The 20,990-nt window shown below is 45.0% G+C and overlaps 1 protein-coding gene across 1 annotated transcript in view; it reads left to right on the top strand.

Annotated features, from left to right (window-relative positions):
- Positions 1-20,990, top strand: part of MGEA5 (meningioma expressed antigen 5 (hyaluronidase)) — a 54,470-nt gene that overhangs the window by 20,651 nt on the left and 12,829 nt on the right. The window contains exons 3-11 of the mRNA XM_018553210.1: positions 5,001-5,052; positions 6,723-6,820; positions 7,236-7,366; positions 9,313-9,484; positions 10,783-10,881; positions 11,898-12,182; positions 12,365-12,523; positions 15,653-16,236; positions 19,955-20,129. Of these exons, the coding sequence (XP_018408712.1) occupies positions 5,001-5,052; positions 6,723-6,820; positions 7,236-7,366; positions 9,313-9,484; positions 10,783-10,881; positions 11,898-12,182; positions 12,365-12,523; positions 15,653-16,236; positions 19,955-20,129 (1,755 nt within the window). The remainder of the gene's footprint in view (positions 1-5,000; positions 5,053-6,722; positions 6,821-7,235; positions 7,367-9,312; positions 9,485-10,782; positions 10,882-11,897; positions 12,183-12,364; positions 12,524-15,652; positions 16,237-19,954; positions 20,130-20,990) is intronic.

The raw sequence follows: 20,990 nt of genomic DNA, 5'->3' as shown, positions 1-20,990 counted from the left end.
TGGGGAGGAGAAGGAGGGGGGTTGGGGGGGAAGAGAAGTTGTTAGGGAGGAGGAGGGCTTAGGGGGCATTAGGAGGAGGGGTTAGGAGGAGGATGGGGAAGAGGAGTGGTTAGGGGGAGGAGGGGCTAGGGAGATGAGGGTGTAGTTCTTTGTGATCTATCAGAAATGAAGTAGGCAGGGCTGACACCATGTATCTACGCATTCAAGCCTTTTGTCATGGAAGTTGGGAGCATATTTGTGTGGTTTCTTTAGTTCAGTGAATTGCTCTGTGCACGTTGCAGCTTTTTTTGGCTATACCTTTGTTTGAGTTTCTTGCCCCGAGGGCGACTTGGCTCACCAATATCCACCAATAACGGAAATAACTGTTTGGGTGAACGTTCCCTTTCCCTTTGTCTTGAATGGCGTTCATTGTACTTCATCCCTGACACTAGAATAGAGATAACAGCCCCGTCGCGTCTTCCCCTTCGCCAGTCTTGTATTGTTTCTTCATGAGGCTTTGTTGCCAGCTGCAGTTTACCACCAAAGACCGACGTTTCCTGTCCTCTTCACGTGTTCTAATCTGATATGTAAACATTTCATGTGGAAAGTTTTTGGGTGAGCTGAAATGTCCTGTACAGTGTACCCCACCAATCCGCTCGCCTGATTTAAGAATATAGGAAAACAAAATGACTTCACTTTTCCTGGGGGAAATGCTGCTCTGGGTCTTCTACGGTGCTGCTCACCAAGAGCTGACGGACAGGAGATTAAAACGGCCAGATGTCTAGACTTTTGGTCATGTGAGCTGCACAGGACTTGCAAGTGTTTTACCCCGTCCACCACTTTACATCTCTCCCAGCAAGAATAAAGTAACTTACAAATCTGCAGAAATATTTTTTTTTTAAACACTGTAACTTCATCACTCACTAAAAACTGGTTTTGAGCTCTTCCCGTGACTTAGGCTGAGATGATGTCATCAGTCTGCTGCAGGCAGTAGGAAGCATTTCCTCAGTCCCCTCTCCCACAGTGATCAGTCTGCTGCAGGCAGTAGGAAGCATTTCCTCAGTCCCCTCTCCCACAGTGATCAGTCTGCTGCAGGCAGTAGGAAGCATTTCCTCACTCTCATATCCCCCAGTGATCTCATTGCAACAGTGTAACTTTGTAGCAAGTCAGAAGGTGAAAGGCTGCAGCTGGGGGCTGATCTGTGTGTCTGTCAGACATTTGTGCACACAGCCAAGAACTGCACAGGCAGCAGGATTAACATGATTGTGTCACCTCTAAGTCGGCATTTCCCTGGATGATCCCTGAACAAAATTGGGCAATTAGACCTTTGTCAACTATAATCTCACCTGGAATACCTGGAATCGTTAGATTTGCACATTGCATGGCACGTGTGCACTTGAAAACAATATATCTGATGGTGGGTCCACCTTAAAGGAGAACTATGGGGTACGTGTTTTTCCCCACAGTTCTCTTTAGGGTCACGGGAGGACACAAACTAGCGTCCTCCCGTGACCCAAAGCTCGGCATATATACTGAGAGTGCCGCAGCCGGGACGGTCTATTGCAGTGTGTGCAGTTTGTATCCTCTCACCTTCTGGCACCTGTAAGGGCTCATTCATGCGACCAGAAAGGGCCATGCATACGTTTGTTTATGCATGGAGAGGCCCCTGGGACTGCAGACAGACTGCATTCAAGGACTGTTTTTTGTCTAAGGCCTGGTCCACATCTGGGCGTTTTACAGCGCGTAGGAGCGCCCTACGCCCAAAGAAGTACAGGAGCTTCTTTGGGGCGTATTTGTCGCGTGTATCCAGTAGGAAACAGCCGGATAGCCCTCGGAAACGCACGTTTGTTGCACGTTTCTTTTACCTCAAATCGCTGTAAAAACGCGGTCCACACCTGGGCGTTTTACAGCGCGTAGGAGCGCCCTACGCCCAAAGAAGTACAGGAGCTTCTTTGGGGAGTATTTGTCGCGTGTATCCAGTAGGAAACAGCCGGATAGCCCTCGGAAATGCACTTTGTTGCACGTTTCTTTTACCGCAAATCGCTGTAAAAACGTGCGGCAAACGCGCATATTCCGTACGCCTAGGTGTGAACCCAGCATAATGGTATGGGGAAGAGGACCTGTACTTACCCGATCTCTGCTTCCCCTAGCAGATGGCGCTCACCTCTCTCCCCTCCGGTTTGTGGACTGTCCCTTGGCCTACACCCAGATAATGCAGAGCTATGGGTCCTGAATTAGGCATGATGGGTCTCCGACCACCAGAGCAGAGGGGGAAGAGGTTGCAGACAAAAACAAGCAGGCGACCCTTGCAGCATTTTTTTTTTTACCCTTAAATTTGAGGAAGTTCCAAGTCATTTGTAAAGTCCGCTTTCAGAATGGTGGTTTCCATTGCGTAGGTTGAATGTTTCTTTTGGGGGGCTCTTACTGTTGTAGATCATCTCCTTCATTCTCGGGGAAGCTGGCGGCAATCCTTTTGTGTGGTTCTTTTCAGCACAGAAGGTAATTTTAATATTTTGCAGAGGCAGAATGTCGGCGAAATGACTCTGCCGTTTGCCAGGTGGATTATTTTGCGTTGGTGCCAGCTGAAAGACTCCTTCCTGCCGAATTTTACAGCCCACGAGGGCATTCTGTGCTGGCGTTCAGAGTTCTGTGGCTGCTGATTACCTGCTTGCCTCAAGAAATACTTAACCAAAGGTCGTTCCGAAGAAAAGTTAATAATACTTGAGATGTTGCGTGCTATAGCATGAAGTATTCTCAGGCTGCTTAGTAGAAAAAGTTGTTTTGTAGTTGAGTAAGGCGACCATGATGCAGGAAGTCTGCAGAGAGGGGACTTTTAAAGCTACTCTGTCACAAACGAAACCCCCCCCAGCCCCCCAAAAACAGCATTGCAGAACACATTTCCTCATGAGCGCCTCCATTGCATCTAGCCTCTGCTCGCTTGCAGCAACGCTAGAATCTTCAGCGTGCGTACTTCTGTATGTCCGATGCCCGTGTCTGTCCACGGTCTCCTCCCCCCGGCTGCCATGTTATTAGCATGTACCTTAAGAGCTGCAAGAACGCTCTAGTGGCATCGCGGACAAGAGGTCAGACCACAGTGGGCAGCGGGAGATGCGGTCGTGTAACACACCCAGACATGTCTGGTTCTGAAGTTTCTAGTAACGCAGACAAAAATAAAAGTGCTTTTTTGCTACTGGCACAGAGGAGAAGCATGGAACCCCGTTCTGATTTGTATGCCGTCCGTGCAGTTTATCATCTTTAATGTCGACTTAAAACTGTAATTCCGCGCTATGAAGAAGCTGCTGTGCAAGACGTGGCCAAAAGGCACTGGCAGGGTAATAATTATCAAAGTGCACTGCGCTAATAAATAATCAACTATAATTAATAATGTTCATCATACAAACTTCAAAAAGTGTCTAAATGTTATAAACTGAATAAATCCAAAAATAATCAAAATACATGAAATTGTGACACAATCATTGGAAGGGATGCACCGATATATATCAGCCAAAAATGACACGTGGCAAAATGCTGAAAGTGCCAATGTCTTGGTGATACAGCGGTGCATCCGTTCTTTCTCTCCTCCCCTCTGGGCGCTGCTCTGTGTCCTAGCAGGGAGGAGAGAAACTGTCACAGGCGGCCGAGCGCTGCAGGAGGAGAGTGCTGTGAGCGTCCGGCGTGTCTTCCCCCCCCCCTCGCACTGCTCACTCAGCCTCCTGTGACAGCTATCAGGATGGAGAGCGGGTTCAAGCAGTCGGTGATCGCTGAGTGTTTGTACATAATAGAGGACAGAGTATGTTTATCCTCAATTATGAATGGGAAGTGATCTACATCAGCTCCTGTTCATTCCTGATTGTGGTTATAGTAAACGCACAACTTGTCCTCATGTTATGATTGAACAAGAACACTTTGTATAGAGGATTCCTGTTCATTGATAGCAGGGGCTGCAGAAAAAAAGACTGAGGACTCTGTGTTCTCAATCTCTTTTTCTATTTTAAAAGGGAAATATCAGGGGTCTGCTTAGACCCCCAAAGCCCCTAAAAGTTAATTAAAAAAATACAAATATTTAATAAAAATGAATAAAAATAAAATGTTTTTAAAAAAAATGGAAAATGTCAGAATAAAAAACATTTTCGGTTTCGGCCTGACATTTGTTAAAATTTCGGTTTTGAAATGTTCATTTCGGTGCACCTCTAATCATTGGCGGTGATCCATGTGAATCATATTGTAAAATTGAATAAATATAAAATCTACAATGAGCAGAGTATATAAATATATACAAAAGTGTGACAATATAAATAGGCAGTCGTGATCAATAAAATGTAGTGCAGTGCACTTATTATAATTATCATTGTCGGGTCTTTTCTGCCCATGCGTGCCCGCTAGGGGGCGCGCGCGAGCAGAAAAAAATTGCCGTCTGGCGACGGCAACCCGCAAATACAGCAGTGCCGTCCGTCCGTTTTTTTACTACGGGCGGACGGCAAGAGGTTAATGTCAGTCTCATCTGACAGAGGTGGGCTGAGTGTCCACAAATCATGGAGGAGTCAATAGAAGAGATAATACCTGCTCATATATGCAGATACATAAGCTGAGCCTATTATGCTTCTTGGCTCCTGCAGCTTTTCATGTTTTCTGGACTTTCACATCACTGGAAAGCCTGTTGCTTACAGAATCCAATAGCTCAAGCAGAAATTTACATGCACAAGTGTATGAGGCCGAGCAGAGACTGATTCCTTTATAGTGTCTTTTTGGATGGTCCATAGTGCTCTGGGTGTCTTTGTATTCTTAGGTATAGGCAGTGCAAATATTGGTAAAGATAAACAAATCTATAACAGCCAATCAGATTTCAGTTTATATAGATCAGTGGAGGATGAAATCTGATCGGTAGTTGTGGGTTATTGTGCTTAACCTTTTCATGTAAATTTTATTTTTACCACCTTTCTAATGGCTGTGTACCCAAAGGTCAGTTTGCTAGCCCTTCAGAAGTACATTTTTAGATTGAAAAGCCTTGTTTCTTTTTGCAGGGTTCTATGGACGACCATGGACTATGGAACAGAGGAAAGAACTTTTCAGAAGGTGAGCGGGGCTCGAGGGGAAAACAACTTCATTGAATTAGCCACCTTTTTGTTATGATCTGGAAACGGCTGTGCTGCAGGATAATGTATAGACCTTGAATGTGATCTTCCTAATGCATTGTGTATGAATGGATAGAAACATCTATTTAATGGCCTATATTTTGTAAATAAATGTGTGTATAGGAGGCATCTTTGCGTATTGCACAGTCCCATGTGCAATACGCAAACTTTCTGTAATAGTGCTCTCAAAGGAAGTGCAGCAATACTTTTTTTTTTTTTTTTTTTTTTTAGGGATGTCCCGATACCACTTTCTCGATACTAAGTACTATTACTTTCCCTCAGGTACTTGCCGATATTTTTCTAAAACAATACAGACTAATGATTTAAGGGCAGTATGTCCCCAGAGCAGAGTGCCTGTCCCCAGAGCAGAGTGCCTGTCCCCAGAGCAGAGTGCCTGTCCCCCCCGTGCCGCATGTGGATCTCTCCAGGGCTCTGTGGCTATGGTGTGGAGAGTTGGAGGAGGACATATAGAACCGGACAGGCACTGCCAAAGACATCTACTACCAGGTCCCCAGCAGGCTCCCTGAAGTTCCCACAAATGCAGGAACTTAGACAGCCGCTGCAGTGTAAAAATGTAAAGGGCCGGTATCGGCCTTAAGCATCAGGGCATTTTCATGAGTACAAGTATTTGTGAAAATGCCTGTTATCAGCCCTGATACTAGTATCGGCATCGGGACATCCCTACTTTTTTCACTATAAAATATTGAGACTTGCAGCAAGTTTATCTGATATTAGTTCATCTCAGTGCAAAACTTACTCAAGTGAATGGGCTGCCTGCACTGCATCAAATCCTGACATCATGGCTTACAGCTGAGAGGAAAAGCCGTGGCATCTAATAAAGAAAATCGGCAGTGGGGCACTCACGGTATAAATCACAAAGGGGCAGGAAATGCACCTGTAGTAATTGAATGAGCGGGGGTGTCAGCCACAGTTTTGCATTAGTTTGGGCACACTGCATTCACACTGAGCGCTCGTACGTCATGGCAGAGGGCTTTGAGAATGCTCAACTCTGACTGGAGCACAGATTGCAGTGGGTGGGACAGTTGTATGACCGTTGCATGTGCATGGGAGGGGGATATTGTGAAGGGAAGGGGCCCTGTTACATAGGCTGTATGGGGCCCCATGATTTCTTATGATGTCACTGGTTGCCCCTCCCATGACTCGGGAGGGGATTTTCAACAAGCAGCAGCAGAAGTGGAGGAAGCATGGATCCACAGAATGAATGGAGGAAAAGCGGGGTGATCTTTGTGCTGCGGGTACCCGGGTAGAGTTTCCTCTCCAGCAAGGATAACAGTGAGCAGCACATCACCAAATCTCACTTCAGATCTGGTGAGACTAGAATTTAGAGGTAGCAGTGCCCTGGATCTCACACTTCAGATATACAGCTACAGAACAGGGTCTCCTAGACACAGAAGTGCACTGCTATTCTTCAGAAGGAATTTGAGACCAGGTAAGCTTTCCCAGCTACTGCTTAGACACAATTTAACATTTCTAGATGTTTCCTTTATTTGTGTTTAGGTCCACACCACTCTATTCAGCACAGCATGTCAGATAAAATGCAATATGTCCCAAGCACATGTGATTTCTAATGTCCCTTTTTGTTTGCCGTAGGCTTCAGAAGTGGGGTCTTAACACCTACCTGTACGCACCAAAGGATGACTACAAGCACAGAATGTTCTGGAGGGAGATGTACTCTGTGGAGGAAGCTGGTGGGTGTCACCTTTAGGCATACGGAGATTACTTGCGCGTTTTATAAAGGAATGCTCTAGTCAATAATTGCTGTCACACATCAGTTAGAATGTCAAAGAGAGCAACATGTTATAATGAGAACAGTTTCCCCTCCTGCCTGTGCAGAGAACCATTCATCTGCTTCATAAAATACCATCTTGTGTGACATTTTAATTGAAGCCTAATTTCAGCCGACATTTTTCTTAGCTTTATAAACCATGGGGAAGAGGCAGAGGCGTATCCGCGGGCTTTTTATTTATTTTCTTACCATGGCCCCTTTGGGCAAATTTGCTCTCATTTTCTATATGGCCACTGGGACAGACGTGAGTAGAATCTGTTTTCTACGCAACATTTTTATATAATATATGATTTTTTTTTTCTTTTTTTCTTCTACAGATCAGTTAATGACCTTGATCTCCGCTGCTCAAGAATTTGGGATTGAGTTTATATACGCCATTTCTCCCGGGCTTGATATAACCTTTTCCAATCAGAAGGAAGTGTCCACGCTAAAACGCAAATTAGACCAGGTACATATTTGTATTAACATAACATCTGACATTTTTGCATTTTCATTACGTGTTTCCGTAAAAGAACAAACTGACTCCTGCTAAAGCCAAACATTTCTAATTTTGACACGTCAGTCCAGAGAACTCGCTGCCATTTTTCTGCAGCCAAAAAGCCATACTTCCAACGTGGAAACAAGGCTAAGTTACTCAACTATGCATGAAAACCTAGAAACTGGGGTGCAGAAAAATGGCAGCAGGGGCTCTGGACTGATGAGTCACAATGTGAAATATTTGGCTGCAGCGGGAGGCAGTTTGTTCATGGAAGGGCTGGAGAGCGGTACAGCGGAAGGATTAGAGGTATCCGACTAGAGCCGCAGCTGGCTCCTTTTGCGCCTGAGGCAAGAACAGAAAATTGTGCCCCCCAACAGACCTGTGCGGTATGTGACCTCATGTGCCTTGCCTCCAGGATGGCGGCGCGCATGCGCAGAATGCACTGGTGGCCAAATCCAAAATAGCATAAACCATGTATTTTGTTTGACGAAACTAATGTAAACATTTTTAGTTTCCGTTCATTTCGTCCGAAACAAATTTGTAGTCTTTGGACATGTCTAGTAATATGTGTGCATGAGTGAGTGCGTGCGTACGTGTGTGTGAAGGTTAATTATTTTTTAAATGTTTTTTTACTGTTGGGGGCTTCAGGGAAATATCACCCCTGACATTTCCCTTTTGAAATAGAAAAGTGATTGGGAACACAGAGTCCTCTGCCCATACAGGTAGGGGAGAGCAGCAGGGATCCAAGGAGAAGCTGGAGCCTGTGCTGCTCCTCTTCTCCCTGCCGAGCCGTGGCTGTGTTGGCCGCCTGGCGCCCCTGCTGCCAATGGTGGCCTGTGCTCACCATAACAATAGGGGCAAGGGGGCGCAGCCAGGCCGGCGCTGGCTGCGCCCCCTCTCAACTGCGCCTGTGGCGTGTGCCCCACTCGCCCCATGGTAGCTGCAGCCGACATCCACAGAAGATCTGTGATTAGTTCTCCAAGATGTTTGGAACAACCTACCTGCCGAGTTCCTTCAAAAACTGTGTGCAAGTGTACCTAGAAGGAGGCAAAGGGGGGGTCACACAAAATATTGATTGGTTTTGGATTTTTCTTCTGTTCATTTACTTTCCATTGTATTCATTGATTAAAGTGTTTTATAGTTTTTATTTCTGAAAGCATTCTTTTATGTTTTCACACCTGCCTAAAACGTTTGCACAGTACTATACACTGAGTGGCCAGATTATTATGACCACCTGACGTTTGTAGGCAAATTAGCTATAATATCGCACTGAAGTTGCTAGAGGGCCAGACCATTATAAATAGGGAAGCAGGTTGTTTACCACGACAGAAGTGATTTGTTTCTGAAGATACGGGGAAACAACGCGATTTAACAACCTTTGAACGTGGGATGATTGTTGGCGCTCGGAGCCATAGAGCGAGTCTCAGCAAAACAGCAGAATTTGTTAAATGTTCAAGAGCAGCTGTTGTTAAATGGTTTAAAGACTGGACTGTCAGCCGAAAATCTGGGTCTGAACGTGCGAATTGTGGCCGTCAGCGACTAGTCAATGTTAGGGCAGAACGGGGGAGGGGCAAGACTGGTACAAGACAACAGAAGGGCGACAGTGCCGTGTCAGATTCCTCGCATCACCTTTTATCATCTCGTGGAGTCATCTTGTGGCCCAACGAAGTATTGATGGGGTGGTCATAATAATCTGTTTTAATAAGAGAGGTATCGTTTATGTCTTTTATATCTTCCTGAGTGGACTTATGGAGTGTGTTAGTACACTTGCTGTCCTTAGTCTAATATTCTAGATTAGCGGCATACTATTAGTGGAGGAAGTGCAGAGAGTGGCTTTAGTAATAAGCAGAACTGTCAGAATTGATATTCCATAAAGAAGGTAAAATGTCAGTCAAATGTTCCTTTCTCTTTTCTAGGTCACTCAGTTCGGGTGCAAGTCGTTTGCTCTTCTGTTTGATGACATTGATCACAACATGTGTCCGGCGGACAAGGAGGTGTTCAGCTCTTTCGCTCATGCACAATTGTCCCTAACCAATGAAATTTTTCAGTACTTGGGTGAACCGGAAACCTTTTTATTTTGCCCCACAGGTAACTTTCTATTGGAGAACTGCGCAAGTCTTTTTTTTTTATTTTCTCTTTTGTCTTATTTTTTATCTTGTAACTATATATTGGAGATTTGTGCGAGTCAGAATCCTGCCATTTTCTTTTCTCTCCTTTTTCTGTTCACCAAGTCACTGGTCACTAGAGCTCTTGCTTTTAGTGTTGTGCCTGTATAGCTCCTCTCATACATATATGGCTACCCAGTGGTTGTGCCAAGCATTCAATCCTTCCATGTTACCTGTCTCAGCCTTCGGTCTTGTTTCATTCACCCATACTGCAATAGAAGGGAAGATGCGCATATGTGCTCTAGGCAGCTAGGACAGCTTTTAAAGAGACCCTGTCACATAATTGTAAACTCTCCGGCAAGCATGTACCTGTAAAATAGAAACATAACACTTACCTGCTCTGATAGACACTGTTCCTCTGCTGAGAAAGCATCATGTGAATTCCGCAGGAAAGCCAACTCTTTTTTTGAGTGTTGATGTCCTGGGTTCCCTGCATGGCTTTTTTAGTTTCTCTTGCTGACCTCTATGTCCCCATTGTCTTCTACAATGATATAGAAATCAGCAGGAAGGACCAGCGATCCCTGTGGGTGACCCAGTAGATCAGGGGTAGCCAAACTTCGGCACTCCAGCTGTGTAATGGAACTACAGATCCCATGAGGCATTGCAAGATTCTCACAGACATGACTCCCGGAGAGAGATGCATCATGGGATTTGTAGTTTCACCACAGCTGGAGGGCCGGAGTTTGGCTACCCCTGCAGTAGATCAACACTCTTGGAAGCGTTGATTTTTTTCCTGCGGATTTCTGGGCAGCATTCAGTGGTGTGTGCAACTAAATTGGTAAGTATTCAGTTTCTGCTTTATATGTGCATGCTTGCTTGATAGTTTTTAAGTGTCACAAGTTCTCTTTATTGCTAAACTCTCAGCAACTTTGATAAATAAATCACAATTATGTATCAATTTACATTCAGACCCCAACCTGTAATTGGACTGGAATACTTCAGCCCCATGGAGCATCAGCATACTAGTTCATCCTTCTGAGTGCTGCTCCTCTCAGGTGGTGGTACGTGGGAGATTAGAGGAAGCAGATATCCAGGTTGAGATGCTAATTCTATGTAAATAAAAATTCAAGGACATCACTAAAATATATATACCCAGAGTTCAACTTTAGGTTTTAGTAATCTTCTACGCAGCAGATATCAGGCTAAAGAATTGTAGTTATTGAAATCCTCATGATGTATAGAGCCTGTGGTCACATGTCATGTTCTCTGTTCCTTTTATAGAATATTGTGGCACATTCTGCTACCCGAATGTGGCTCAGTCTCCTTACCTGCGAACAGTTGGTGAGAAGTTACTTCCTGGTATCGATGTCCTCTGGACAGGTAAGAGAAGTCCCTCTTTTGTACCTTACGTGTAAGTAAATGTATGCTTGAGTGACTGACTTCTGCAAAGAGAGAGCCTAAAAAGAGTGAAAATAAGCCTAAAACTCCACATGCTGAAACATGCTAAATGGCAACATTTCAAGGATAAATGCACTTTAACACAAAGGCACTTCTCTTTTTTTTTTTTTGCCCTAACCTAACCCTCCCTTCTCCTCTACAGATGCATACGCACCTCAATCCAATTGCCTCAATTTTCGCTCTCCAGGCTGCTCCTGTGCATTACAGCCCCATAGACTTCTGTTGGCTACCCCTGATTGTCTGTGGGCTTGGTGAAGTCTATTGGGCTGTAATGTGCAGACATGACCAGGAGAGTGAAACACCAGAGGCAGCAGCCTTCTGACTGAGGTAGGTTTGCATCTGCGGTGGGTTAGGTTAGGCCAGGGGAGGGGTGCAAAAACGATAAGTGCACTTATCATTAAATATTTACTTGAGAAAAATAATAAAATGGACATAATGTACAAATCCACTATAGATTTTGTGTGTGTGTGTACACTGAGTGGCCAGATTATTATGACCACCTGACGTTTGTAGGCAAATTAGCTATAATTTTGCGCTGAAGTTGCTGCCTTTGAACGTGGGATGATTGTTGGCGCTCGGAGCCATGGAGCGAGTATCAGCAAAACAGCAGAATTCTTTAAATGATCAAGAGCAGCTGTTGTTAAAGTGTTTAAAGACCGGACTGTCAGCCGAAAATCTGGGTCTGAACGTGCGAATTGTGGCCGTCAGCCACTAGTCAATGTTAGGGCAGAACGGGGGAGGGGCAAGACTGGTACAAGACAACAGAAGGGCAACAGTGCAGTGTCAGATTCCTCGCATCACCTTTCATCATCTTGTGGAGTCATCTCGCGGCCCAACGAAGTACTGATGGGGTGGTCATAATAATCTGGCCACTCAGTGTATGTATGTATGTATTATATAGATCTATCTCACTGTAATTACTTTACCATTTCATGCAGGCCCGAAGGTTGTTTCTAAAGACATTTCTGTGGAATCCATTGAAGAGGTTTCCAAAATCCTCAAGAGATATCCGGTGATTTGGGACAACATACATGCCAATGATTACGACCAGAAGAGGCTTTTCCTAGGGCCTTACAAGGGGCGATCCACTGAGCTCATTCCCCGTCTCCAGGGAGTCCTGACCAATCCGAACTGTGAATTTGAGTCGAATTACGTGGCTATTCACTCCCTTTCTACGTGGTATAAATCGAACATGAATGGCGTGAGGAAGGATGTCGTAATGAGTAAGTGACCAGTTGAAATGCCCAGTTGGATTCTCATTTTAAAGCTGTACATCCAGATTGAATTTCCTGCCAAAAGATTTGCATTTATGCCTATCCAGTTCTAAGATGTACACCGCTCTACAGCAGAGCCCTGTCCCGGGGTTTTTGTACTGACTTTTTTTTTTGTTTTTCTCCTTTTGCAGCTGACAGTGAAGATAGCACTGTGTCCATCCAGATTAAACTAGAAAATGAAGGCAGTGATGAAGAGTTGGAGACCGATATGCTGTACAGTCCTCAAATGGCTTTGATATTGGCTCTGAAAGACTGGCTGGAGGAGTTCGGAGAACCTCAACAGTACAGCAGTACGTTACCAATATACAGTTTATCACAATAGGAGGATTAAAGAACTTTGTAGTTTAATTCATGACGCAACACATGAAGGTTTGAGCACTCATTTTATAGATCCGTATACACCTTGTGGTGGAATTACCAGGGTCGCAGTAGTCGCATGTGCGACCGGGCACTGGAGTTCCACTGCATGGTTTCTTGTACCGGGGCCCTAAGGTTTTAAGTTACGCCTCTGTATACACAATACATTTTTTATATTTCACATACTTGTGTTGCACTTCTTGCGTATTGCACAGCTCTTTACAGACCACACAGTCCTACAATTCATGGCTGCAATTAGGATAAAAGCACAGTCTGATTTCCATGCTGCAGGGCAATCTGATCATACACTCAGCATGCATGCAGGGACTGTGCCTTGTACTCCGACTGGGTACCTCCGTCAGAAATCGGCTTCCTCTCCGCTGGAATCCGAATTCCAGGTTCCTCAGCCCAAACCGGACTAATTATTGGCCAGAACCAATATATTAGGAGAGAAAGCTAAACCCCTCAAACATCAGACAACACCAATGTTGAAATGAAAACCAAGAACTGCTTTATTGAAGAAAGCACACAGAGTTTATACCTCAGAATCAGATAAGAGTTCAGTGTGTTGAACAGTTCCCACCCCTAGACAGCCGGGTGCCGCATTGGAATTCCTTAAGCACAGACACTCTTTGAACCTAATGAATGTCCTTAAAGGAGAACTATGAGGTGAGTGCTTTTCACTCACCTCATAGTTCTAGCCGACCTGTGACAATGAGACTGTCACAGGTCGGCTCAGTAGATCGGGAGGTGAGCGAACACATACCGGTGTTCGCTCACTTCTCTATCCTGTCACAGCTCTCTGCCGTGACGGGAGTGGCTGGATTCCCCCCTATCCGCCAGCGTTGACTGGCGGAACGGACTGGGGAGGGGGCGGGTAGATAGACAGAGATAGGCAGAGTCTCTAGATAGGCAGAGCCAGCTGTCACTCACCCAGCTGGGCGGATCCAGACATAATTGTCAGGATCCGCTTCAGCTGCGGCGTCTCAGTATACCGCGAGCTGTAGCACGCGGTATACTGAGCTTAGGGTAACGGGAGGACGCTAGTTTGTGTCCTCCCGTTACCCTAAGGAGAACTATAGGGAAAAGCCCTGACCCCATAGTTCTCCTTTAATTATATAAGAGCTTGATCACCATAAACAAACAATGGTCACTCCAGACTGCCTACTGCCTATAATGAACACAAGGTCACTTAACTGTCATGTCAGGGGAAACATGCGTTCTGGCTGGAGAGGCCCCGGGGGTGACAGGCTGGACATACCAAGGTAAGAGGGGACTTTCTTGTTAATCAGGAAGCCAGGTGGCGAGTCATTACACGCCACCTGGCTTCCTGAATAGGACTTCCGTTACTTGGTAATTGGTATCAGCGAGTACTGAAAAAAATTATCGGTACTCTACCCAAATACCGGTATCTGTGCATCCCTAGTTTTAACCACTCATGCAAGCCGCCGCCATATATACTTATTATGGCCCGGAAGTGGTTGTAGGTCTGAAATAAGCTTCCTGGAGAAAATGCTGCTTTGTGTTCCCTCTGCTGCAGGTATTCTTAACCTTTTTAATGACTACAGACCCCCATTGGGTTGTCCCCATACCCCCTGTTAGGTACCAGGATGACTTTTAAAAAAAATTTCAAAAAGCATTTTATCGCATCACAAAAATACACAGGATAGCGACAACTAGTGAGATGTTTTTGTTGTCCAGTCAAATTGTTGAATTAAAGGGCAGGTACTAACAATGTGACTTCCATGTCCTCTTTCACATCAAGTTGGTTTTAGGTTCAATTACAAAGGACGTTTGTTTAAAGCAGAACTCCAGGAATTTTTTTAAATTAACCCTTGCAGAGGGGCTACCCCCGCACTTCAACGGTTAACTGCTCGTTTGTGGCTAGGTTAAAAAAGAAACAAAGAATTACTCACCCAAAGCTCCTCGCTTCTTAGACCGGTCGCTGGACTGTCTCTCCCCTCCTCTGCAGCTGTCTAAGATCCAGTAGATCATCACCTCTATACACTGTGCATAGACGTGAGGACGCTAAGGAAGAGACAAATCTGCTGCAGAGGAAGGGACAGGGTGGAGGGAGCTCCATGACAGCTGGCCGGCGCGGATCTTTGGGCGAGTATATCTTTGTTTTTTTTTAGCACCTAGACACAAACAAGACACTTAAAGGGTTTCTAAACCCTCCGGTTTTCTTGCATATATCTACTGCTAGCAAGCAGTAGATATGTGCAAAAAGTGTTTTAAAAAAACCCGCTTTAAAAGCGGTTTAAACTTAACCCCGTCTTCGCCGCGCGCTCCCGTTCGAAAACCAGAAACTGCTCGGGCGGCCGCAAAGCATCCTGGAGCGGGCGCATGCGCAGTTCGGATTTTCGGCCGGGAGACGAGGAGAGACGCAAGGTAAGTCTATGGACGCGTACACCCGCATGCAGACACCGTGGGACAGGAAGTGCCAGCAAGCAGAGAGGAGTCGGCGCTGGATCAGAGACCCGCAGCAGCGCTGGAGGGACAGATGAAAAGAACAGGAAAGAAGAAGATCGGAATAAGAGACATCATTTAGGGTAAGTGCTTTAATTAACATTGGGGGGAGGGAAAACAGTTTTTTGACTTTAATGTCACTTTAATCCTTGCAGTGCAGGGCTAGCCCCACTGCAAGGGTTATTTCAAGGGTTAATTCCTGGAGTTCTGGTTTAAAATTATTCAGAGATCCAGTCTCATAACCCCAATCATTTTGATTTCCAACTCTAAGTTTAGGCATTTTGTCATGTGGTCTGTGTTGAAAGGGAAGGTCAGGCAGTCAAACACTGATTCTTCCCTTTTTAACACAAGATCACATGACCAAATTTCCCCTACTCCTGGTCACCTGACTAGCATTAGAGAAAGCCTAGAGCAGAATTTTATTCAGAAAATGTCCAGTTTCATCCACTCCACATGATTGTTGGTGTTTGTTTATGGGCCTTCTTTTAATGCATGAGGGTATTGTAATAGTTTTTATGTTATCCTTGAAAATATGAATAAAAATAATAAAGAGAAAATGTATTATGTCCTAACTGTATCTAAACAAATTTCAGGCAGGCAAGTCGCTCTCAGCGGGGCCAAGACTGGCGCTGTTGGAATGGCGCCATTGATATCCACTCAATCCTTAAATGCCGCAACATCCGTCACTGCTATGTACCAGCAGCCCATAATGAGCCAGGGAGGGGCGTTGGGCACCGAGCCACCTGTGCTGGCTAAAGAGGAAGAGAAGAAGCAGCTGGAAGAGGAGCCAATGGAAATGGTGGAAGAGAAGGTCGAGGATGTCAACAAGAACGTGACAGACATTGGCGAGGCCAAAATGTCAGAAGAGTTGAAGCCTATGGACACAGACAAAGAAGGCGTAGGGGAAGCAAAGTCTTCCGAATCGTGCATGCAAGATGACGTGTGCATGCAGACCGACGAGCAGATCAGTAAAGAGCTGTTTGTCCCCGGGCCTAATGAGAAGCCTCTTTATACTGCCGAAGGTGTCAGCCTGGACGATTTACAATTACTGGCTGACTTGTTCTTTTTGCCTTATGAACATGGAGCAAAAGGTGCTCAGATGTTGAAGGAATTTCAGTGGCTCCGGGCGAACAGCAGCGTTGTGAGCGTTAACTCTGAAGGCAAAGATGTAGAAAAAGTAAGTGCAAGTTTCTGATGGACACTGTTAAAAACGCAGGCCGTTTCATTTTATTTTACTACTTTAACTAGAGAGATTGGCACCTTGAAGCTTGTTGCTTCAGACACCTAACGTTTCCTAGGGCCATTGGAGTTATAGAAGAAATTAATAGTAGAAATATGTCACCAGCACACCAGACCGATCATTAGAGCAAATAATTTATTGACGTATGCTCTCTCTTGCAAGGGCTTTCAGGGCCTGCTGAAGGGGACCTTGCGTGACCTCAAAAGCGCTTGCAAATGAGAGACAGCATATGTCAATAAATCGATGTTTATTTGCTCTAATACTGGTGACATATTTCTACTATCAGTTGGTAGCGGCGCCATCCGCAGTCATTCCTAGCACCCATTGGTGTATCCATATGGGAATTTTGGTAAGGAGTGCCGCAAGGATCTTCTATATAGAAGAAATTAAAGTGCATCTGTGGGAAGGGCTTTTTCCCATAGTTCTCCTAAGGGTAATGGGAGGACAAAAACTAGCGCCCTCCCGTCACCCAGAGCTCAGTATACCGCCAGCTATAGCTCGCGGTATACTGAGACGCCGCAGCCGGGATGGATTCTGACATTACTGTCGAGATCCACCCAGCTGCGTGAGTGACAGCTGGCTCTGCCTATCTAGAGGCAGAGCCAGCTGTACCCTCCCCCGTCTGTTCCGCCAGTCGGAGGGGGAGGGGGGAATCCCTGCAGGGAGCCGTGAGTGACAGTCACGGCTCTCTGCAGGGACATGATCAAAAAGTGAGCGGGCGCCGGTATGTGTTCGCTCACTTCCCAATCTATTGAGACAACCTGTGACAGTCTCATTGTCACAGGTCAGCTAGAACTATGAGGCTGAGTGATTTTCACTCGCCTCATAGTTCTCCTTTAAACATTTACATATTAAGCTTTAATACAAGCCATAACTGAGCTCTCTAGCTGCATGTGCTGTGGAGTAATTTACCCTCAAAGATTACAACCGACACTGACGTTGGTTTTATTCAGTTTAAAACCGCTTACAACACCAGGCTGCCAAGTCTCTGCTGTCAGAGAAAATATGAGGAGAGGTAGTGTGATTTCAGTGCCTCTGTTGTGAATTTTGAGGATGCATTTCTCCACAGCTACAGAGGTCAGTGATGCTTTGTCTTAAAGCACTTTGTCTGCTTGTGAAGAATATTTAAATACTTCAGTGTCCATGGTCTGGGCATATGTGAAAATGTTATTTTGTTTAAAGTCCAGCTGCGGTCAAATGCTTTCTTTGCCTAATAGTTGCTGTCTTCATAGCCCTCACAGGGCCCTGTGGTGCTCTTCATGGCCCTCACAGGGCCCTTCAGTCTTCCATAGCTGGGAGGGATCAAAGAGGGGTGGCCTGTGTTCTATAAGAAGCATTGCACCTTCTAGACTGCACTTCCACAAGCCTTTTCCCGTGGGCACAGTCTGTGGGCAGGCTTATTGGATTGTATGTATGCCTGAATATATCACTATATATTATCTCTATAAAGGAGATAATTTGTTGTTTTTCAAGAGGAATATATATAGAAAAAAACAGAAAACGAGCAGCTTCCCGGCCAGCCGTTGTAATTACACGGCCGGCCGGGAAATTTACATTCAAGTGATCGGGCGTCTCTAGAGACGCTCGATCGCTTGTATTAGCAGCTGTCACTGCCGTTGCCGGTCCCGAGATCCGCTGTGCCCGATGCGGCCGGGACCGGCAGGGCTCTGTGGCAGGAGATTAAAGGGAGTTCAGTGTACGAACTCCCTTTTGATCTCCTCTCAGTCCTCGAATGCAGGAAGTGATGTATATTACATCACTTCCTGCATTGTGTCACTCTCCAGCTAAAGAAGCTGATGCAGCAGATCTCTGCTTCATCAGCTTCTCTGGGGGTCCCTAGGTGACAGGGGTCTTGGAGACCCCTTGCAGGGACATGATCAAAAAGTGAGCGGGCGCCGGTATGTGTTCGCTCACTTCCCAATCTATTGAGACAACCTGTGACAGTCTCATTGTCACAGGTCAGCTAGAACTATGAGGCTGAGTGATTTTCACTCGCCTCATAGTTCTCCTTTAAACATTTACATATTAAGCTTTAATACAAGCCATAACTGAGCTCTCTAGCTGCATGTGCTGTGGAGTAATTTACCCTCAAAGATTACAACCGACACTGACGTTGGTTTTATTCAGTTTAAAACCGCTTACAACACCAGGCTGCCAAGTCTCTGCTGTCAGAGAAAATATGAGGAGAGGTAGTGTGATTTCAGTGCCTCTGTTGTGAATTTTGAGGATGCATTTCTCCACAGCTACAGAGGTCAGTGATGCTTTGTCTTAAAGCACTTTGTCTGCTTGTGAAGAATATTTAAATACTTCAGTGTCCATGGTCTGGGCATATGTGAAAATGTTATTTTGTTTAAAGTCCAGCTGCGGTCAAATGCTTTCTTTGCCTAATAGTTGCTGTCTTCATAGCCCTCACAGGGCCCTGTGGTGCTCTTCATGGCCCTCACAGGGCCCTTCAGTCTTCCATAGCTGGGAGGGATCAAAGAGGGGTGGCCTGTGTTCTATAAGAAGCATTGCACCTTCTAGACTGCACTTCCACAAGCCTTTTCCCGTGGGCACAGTCTGTGGGCAGGCTTATTGGATTGTATGTATGCCTGAATATATCACTATATATTATCTCTATAAAGGAGATAATTTGTTGTTTTTCAAGAGGAATATATATAGAAAAAAACAGAAAACGAGCAGCTTCCCGGCCAGCCGTTGTAATTACACGGCCGGCCGGGAAATTTACATTCAAGTGATCGGGCGTCTCTAGAGACGCTCGATCGCTTGTATTAGCAGCTGTCGTTGCCGGTGCCGAGATCCGCTGTGCCCGATGCGGCCGGGACCGGCAGGGCTCTGTGGCAGGAGATTAAAGGGAGTTCAGTGTACGAACTCCCTTTTGATCTCCTCTCAGTCCTCGAATGCAGGAAGTGATGTATATTACATCACTTCCTGCATTGTGTCACTCTCCAGCTAAAGAAGCTGATGCAGCAGATCTCTGCTTCATCAGCTTCTCTGGGGGTCCCTAGGTGACAGGGGTCTTGGAGACCCCTGATGTCTCCATAAAGAGGACCGGTCATGTAAATTGGCTATAGCATAGGGGACTTCTTAGCTCCCCATGTAATAGCAATAAAGTTGTGTGTAAAAAAAAAAAATAATAATACAAAAATTAAAGAATCATAAAGAAAACATTTTTTTAAGTCCCCGCCTCACATAAACACGCAGATATGCGTCGGGTGCGCCTACTTGCGAAAACGACAATTGCGCCTATTGTGCCGCACATCTTACATATCGCCACAAACGTCGGAGTGAGAGCAATAATTTTAGGGCCATTAATCACGATGACACTAAACTGATGAGCAGTAAAAGCGTTTTAATCGTCGCCTATGGGCGTTTTTTTGCGATTTTGCGGGCGCAAGCAATTTTAAGGCTTGACATGTTTGGTGTCTATTTACCCGACGTGACCCCGACTTTTATGTTTTACTAAAAATCTGGGTAAGAATAAATGTTTTTATAACATAACGTAGGGAGACTTTTTTTACATTTATGGTACTTTTTTCAGTACCATAAATGTATTTATTTTTATATATATTCAGGCCATTTCACTGACCGATTCTCCAACGATAAATCGTAATGTACATAGATTGTCTGTGAAAGCAATTGTGTTGTGCCCTAGGTGAACGAGTGGCATGCCCGGGCAGGAAAATTTGAGGAGATGTGCAGTGTGGTAATGACCATGTTTACTCGACTCTCTAACGTCCCCAACAGGACCATCTTGTACGACTTGTACCCCTATGTCTGGGACATCAAGAGTATTATTGCTATGGTGAAGTCATTTGTGCAGTGGCTAGGTAGGTGATTGGTGGATTACTGCATCCATTCACTCCATATATATTTTATTTATTTTTACCTCTGTGTTCCCAGCTCGGGGGAGAGGGGGGGAGGGGCAACTAGCATACAAAATGAAGTGGTCATGGAAAAGGAAAGGTGGAACTTAGAGATCAGTTTGTAAAATGTGGTAGCTTGGAGGATCTTATCCATTCATTGCTCATTTTGTACATGTGGCACAGGATGCTCTCTAGCAAAGTACCTCGTGGTTTGCTGAAACCGCACGTGTACCATGCCATCCCATCTATGACCCATGACAATAGTCTGCTGTGTTCGAAGTTCAGCTTTGAAGGAAGATATGATAGGAGGGTGGGCTTGTACATGGAGTTCACCCCTTAAATGAAGAATTGTTCATTTTGCACTTTATTTGCGCTCCATAGACAAAATGAGCACTTAACTCTTGCAGTACCCGGGGTAGCCTCACTGCATAGGTTAACTTTTCAAAATCCTGGAGTTCCACTTTAAAACCCCCAAACATATTTCCTGAAAGGCCTGTAGAATGAAATGGAGGTAATTGCAATTTTTTTAATGTCACACAATATTTGCACCGCTGTTTATTAAAAATATTACACTCAAATGAGGATTTTTTTTTTATTAGGGATGCACCGATATTGCTTCAAATAAACATATTATATATAATGTTTATTTGAAGCACTGTTTTAATAAAAATCCTGCTCATTAAGGCTAACAATGTTATATTTTTTCCCTTATTTTTTCAATAATTTTCTAGTCTGTAATTGTAATTATTTTATATATAAAATTTGTCAGGTCAGCGTTATTGTGAATTTCTAGCTGATGTTGCCAGATTTGGCCTAGGCATCTAG

This window comes from Nanorana parkeri, unplaced genomic scaffold, assembly GCF_000935625.1.
Source record: "Nanorana parkeri isolate BGI_ZX_2015 unplaced genomic scaffold, ASM93562v1 scaffold113, whole genome shotgun sequence".
NCBI classification, from domain to species: Eukaryota; Metazoa; Chordata; class Amphibia; order Anura; family Dicroglossidae; genus Nanorana; species Nanorana parkeri.
The sequence above is the reverse complement of the archived record's forward strand: the minus strand, read 5'-3'. Positions and strand labels throughout refer to the sequence as shown.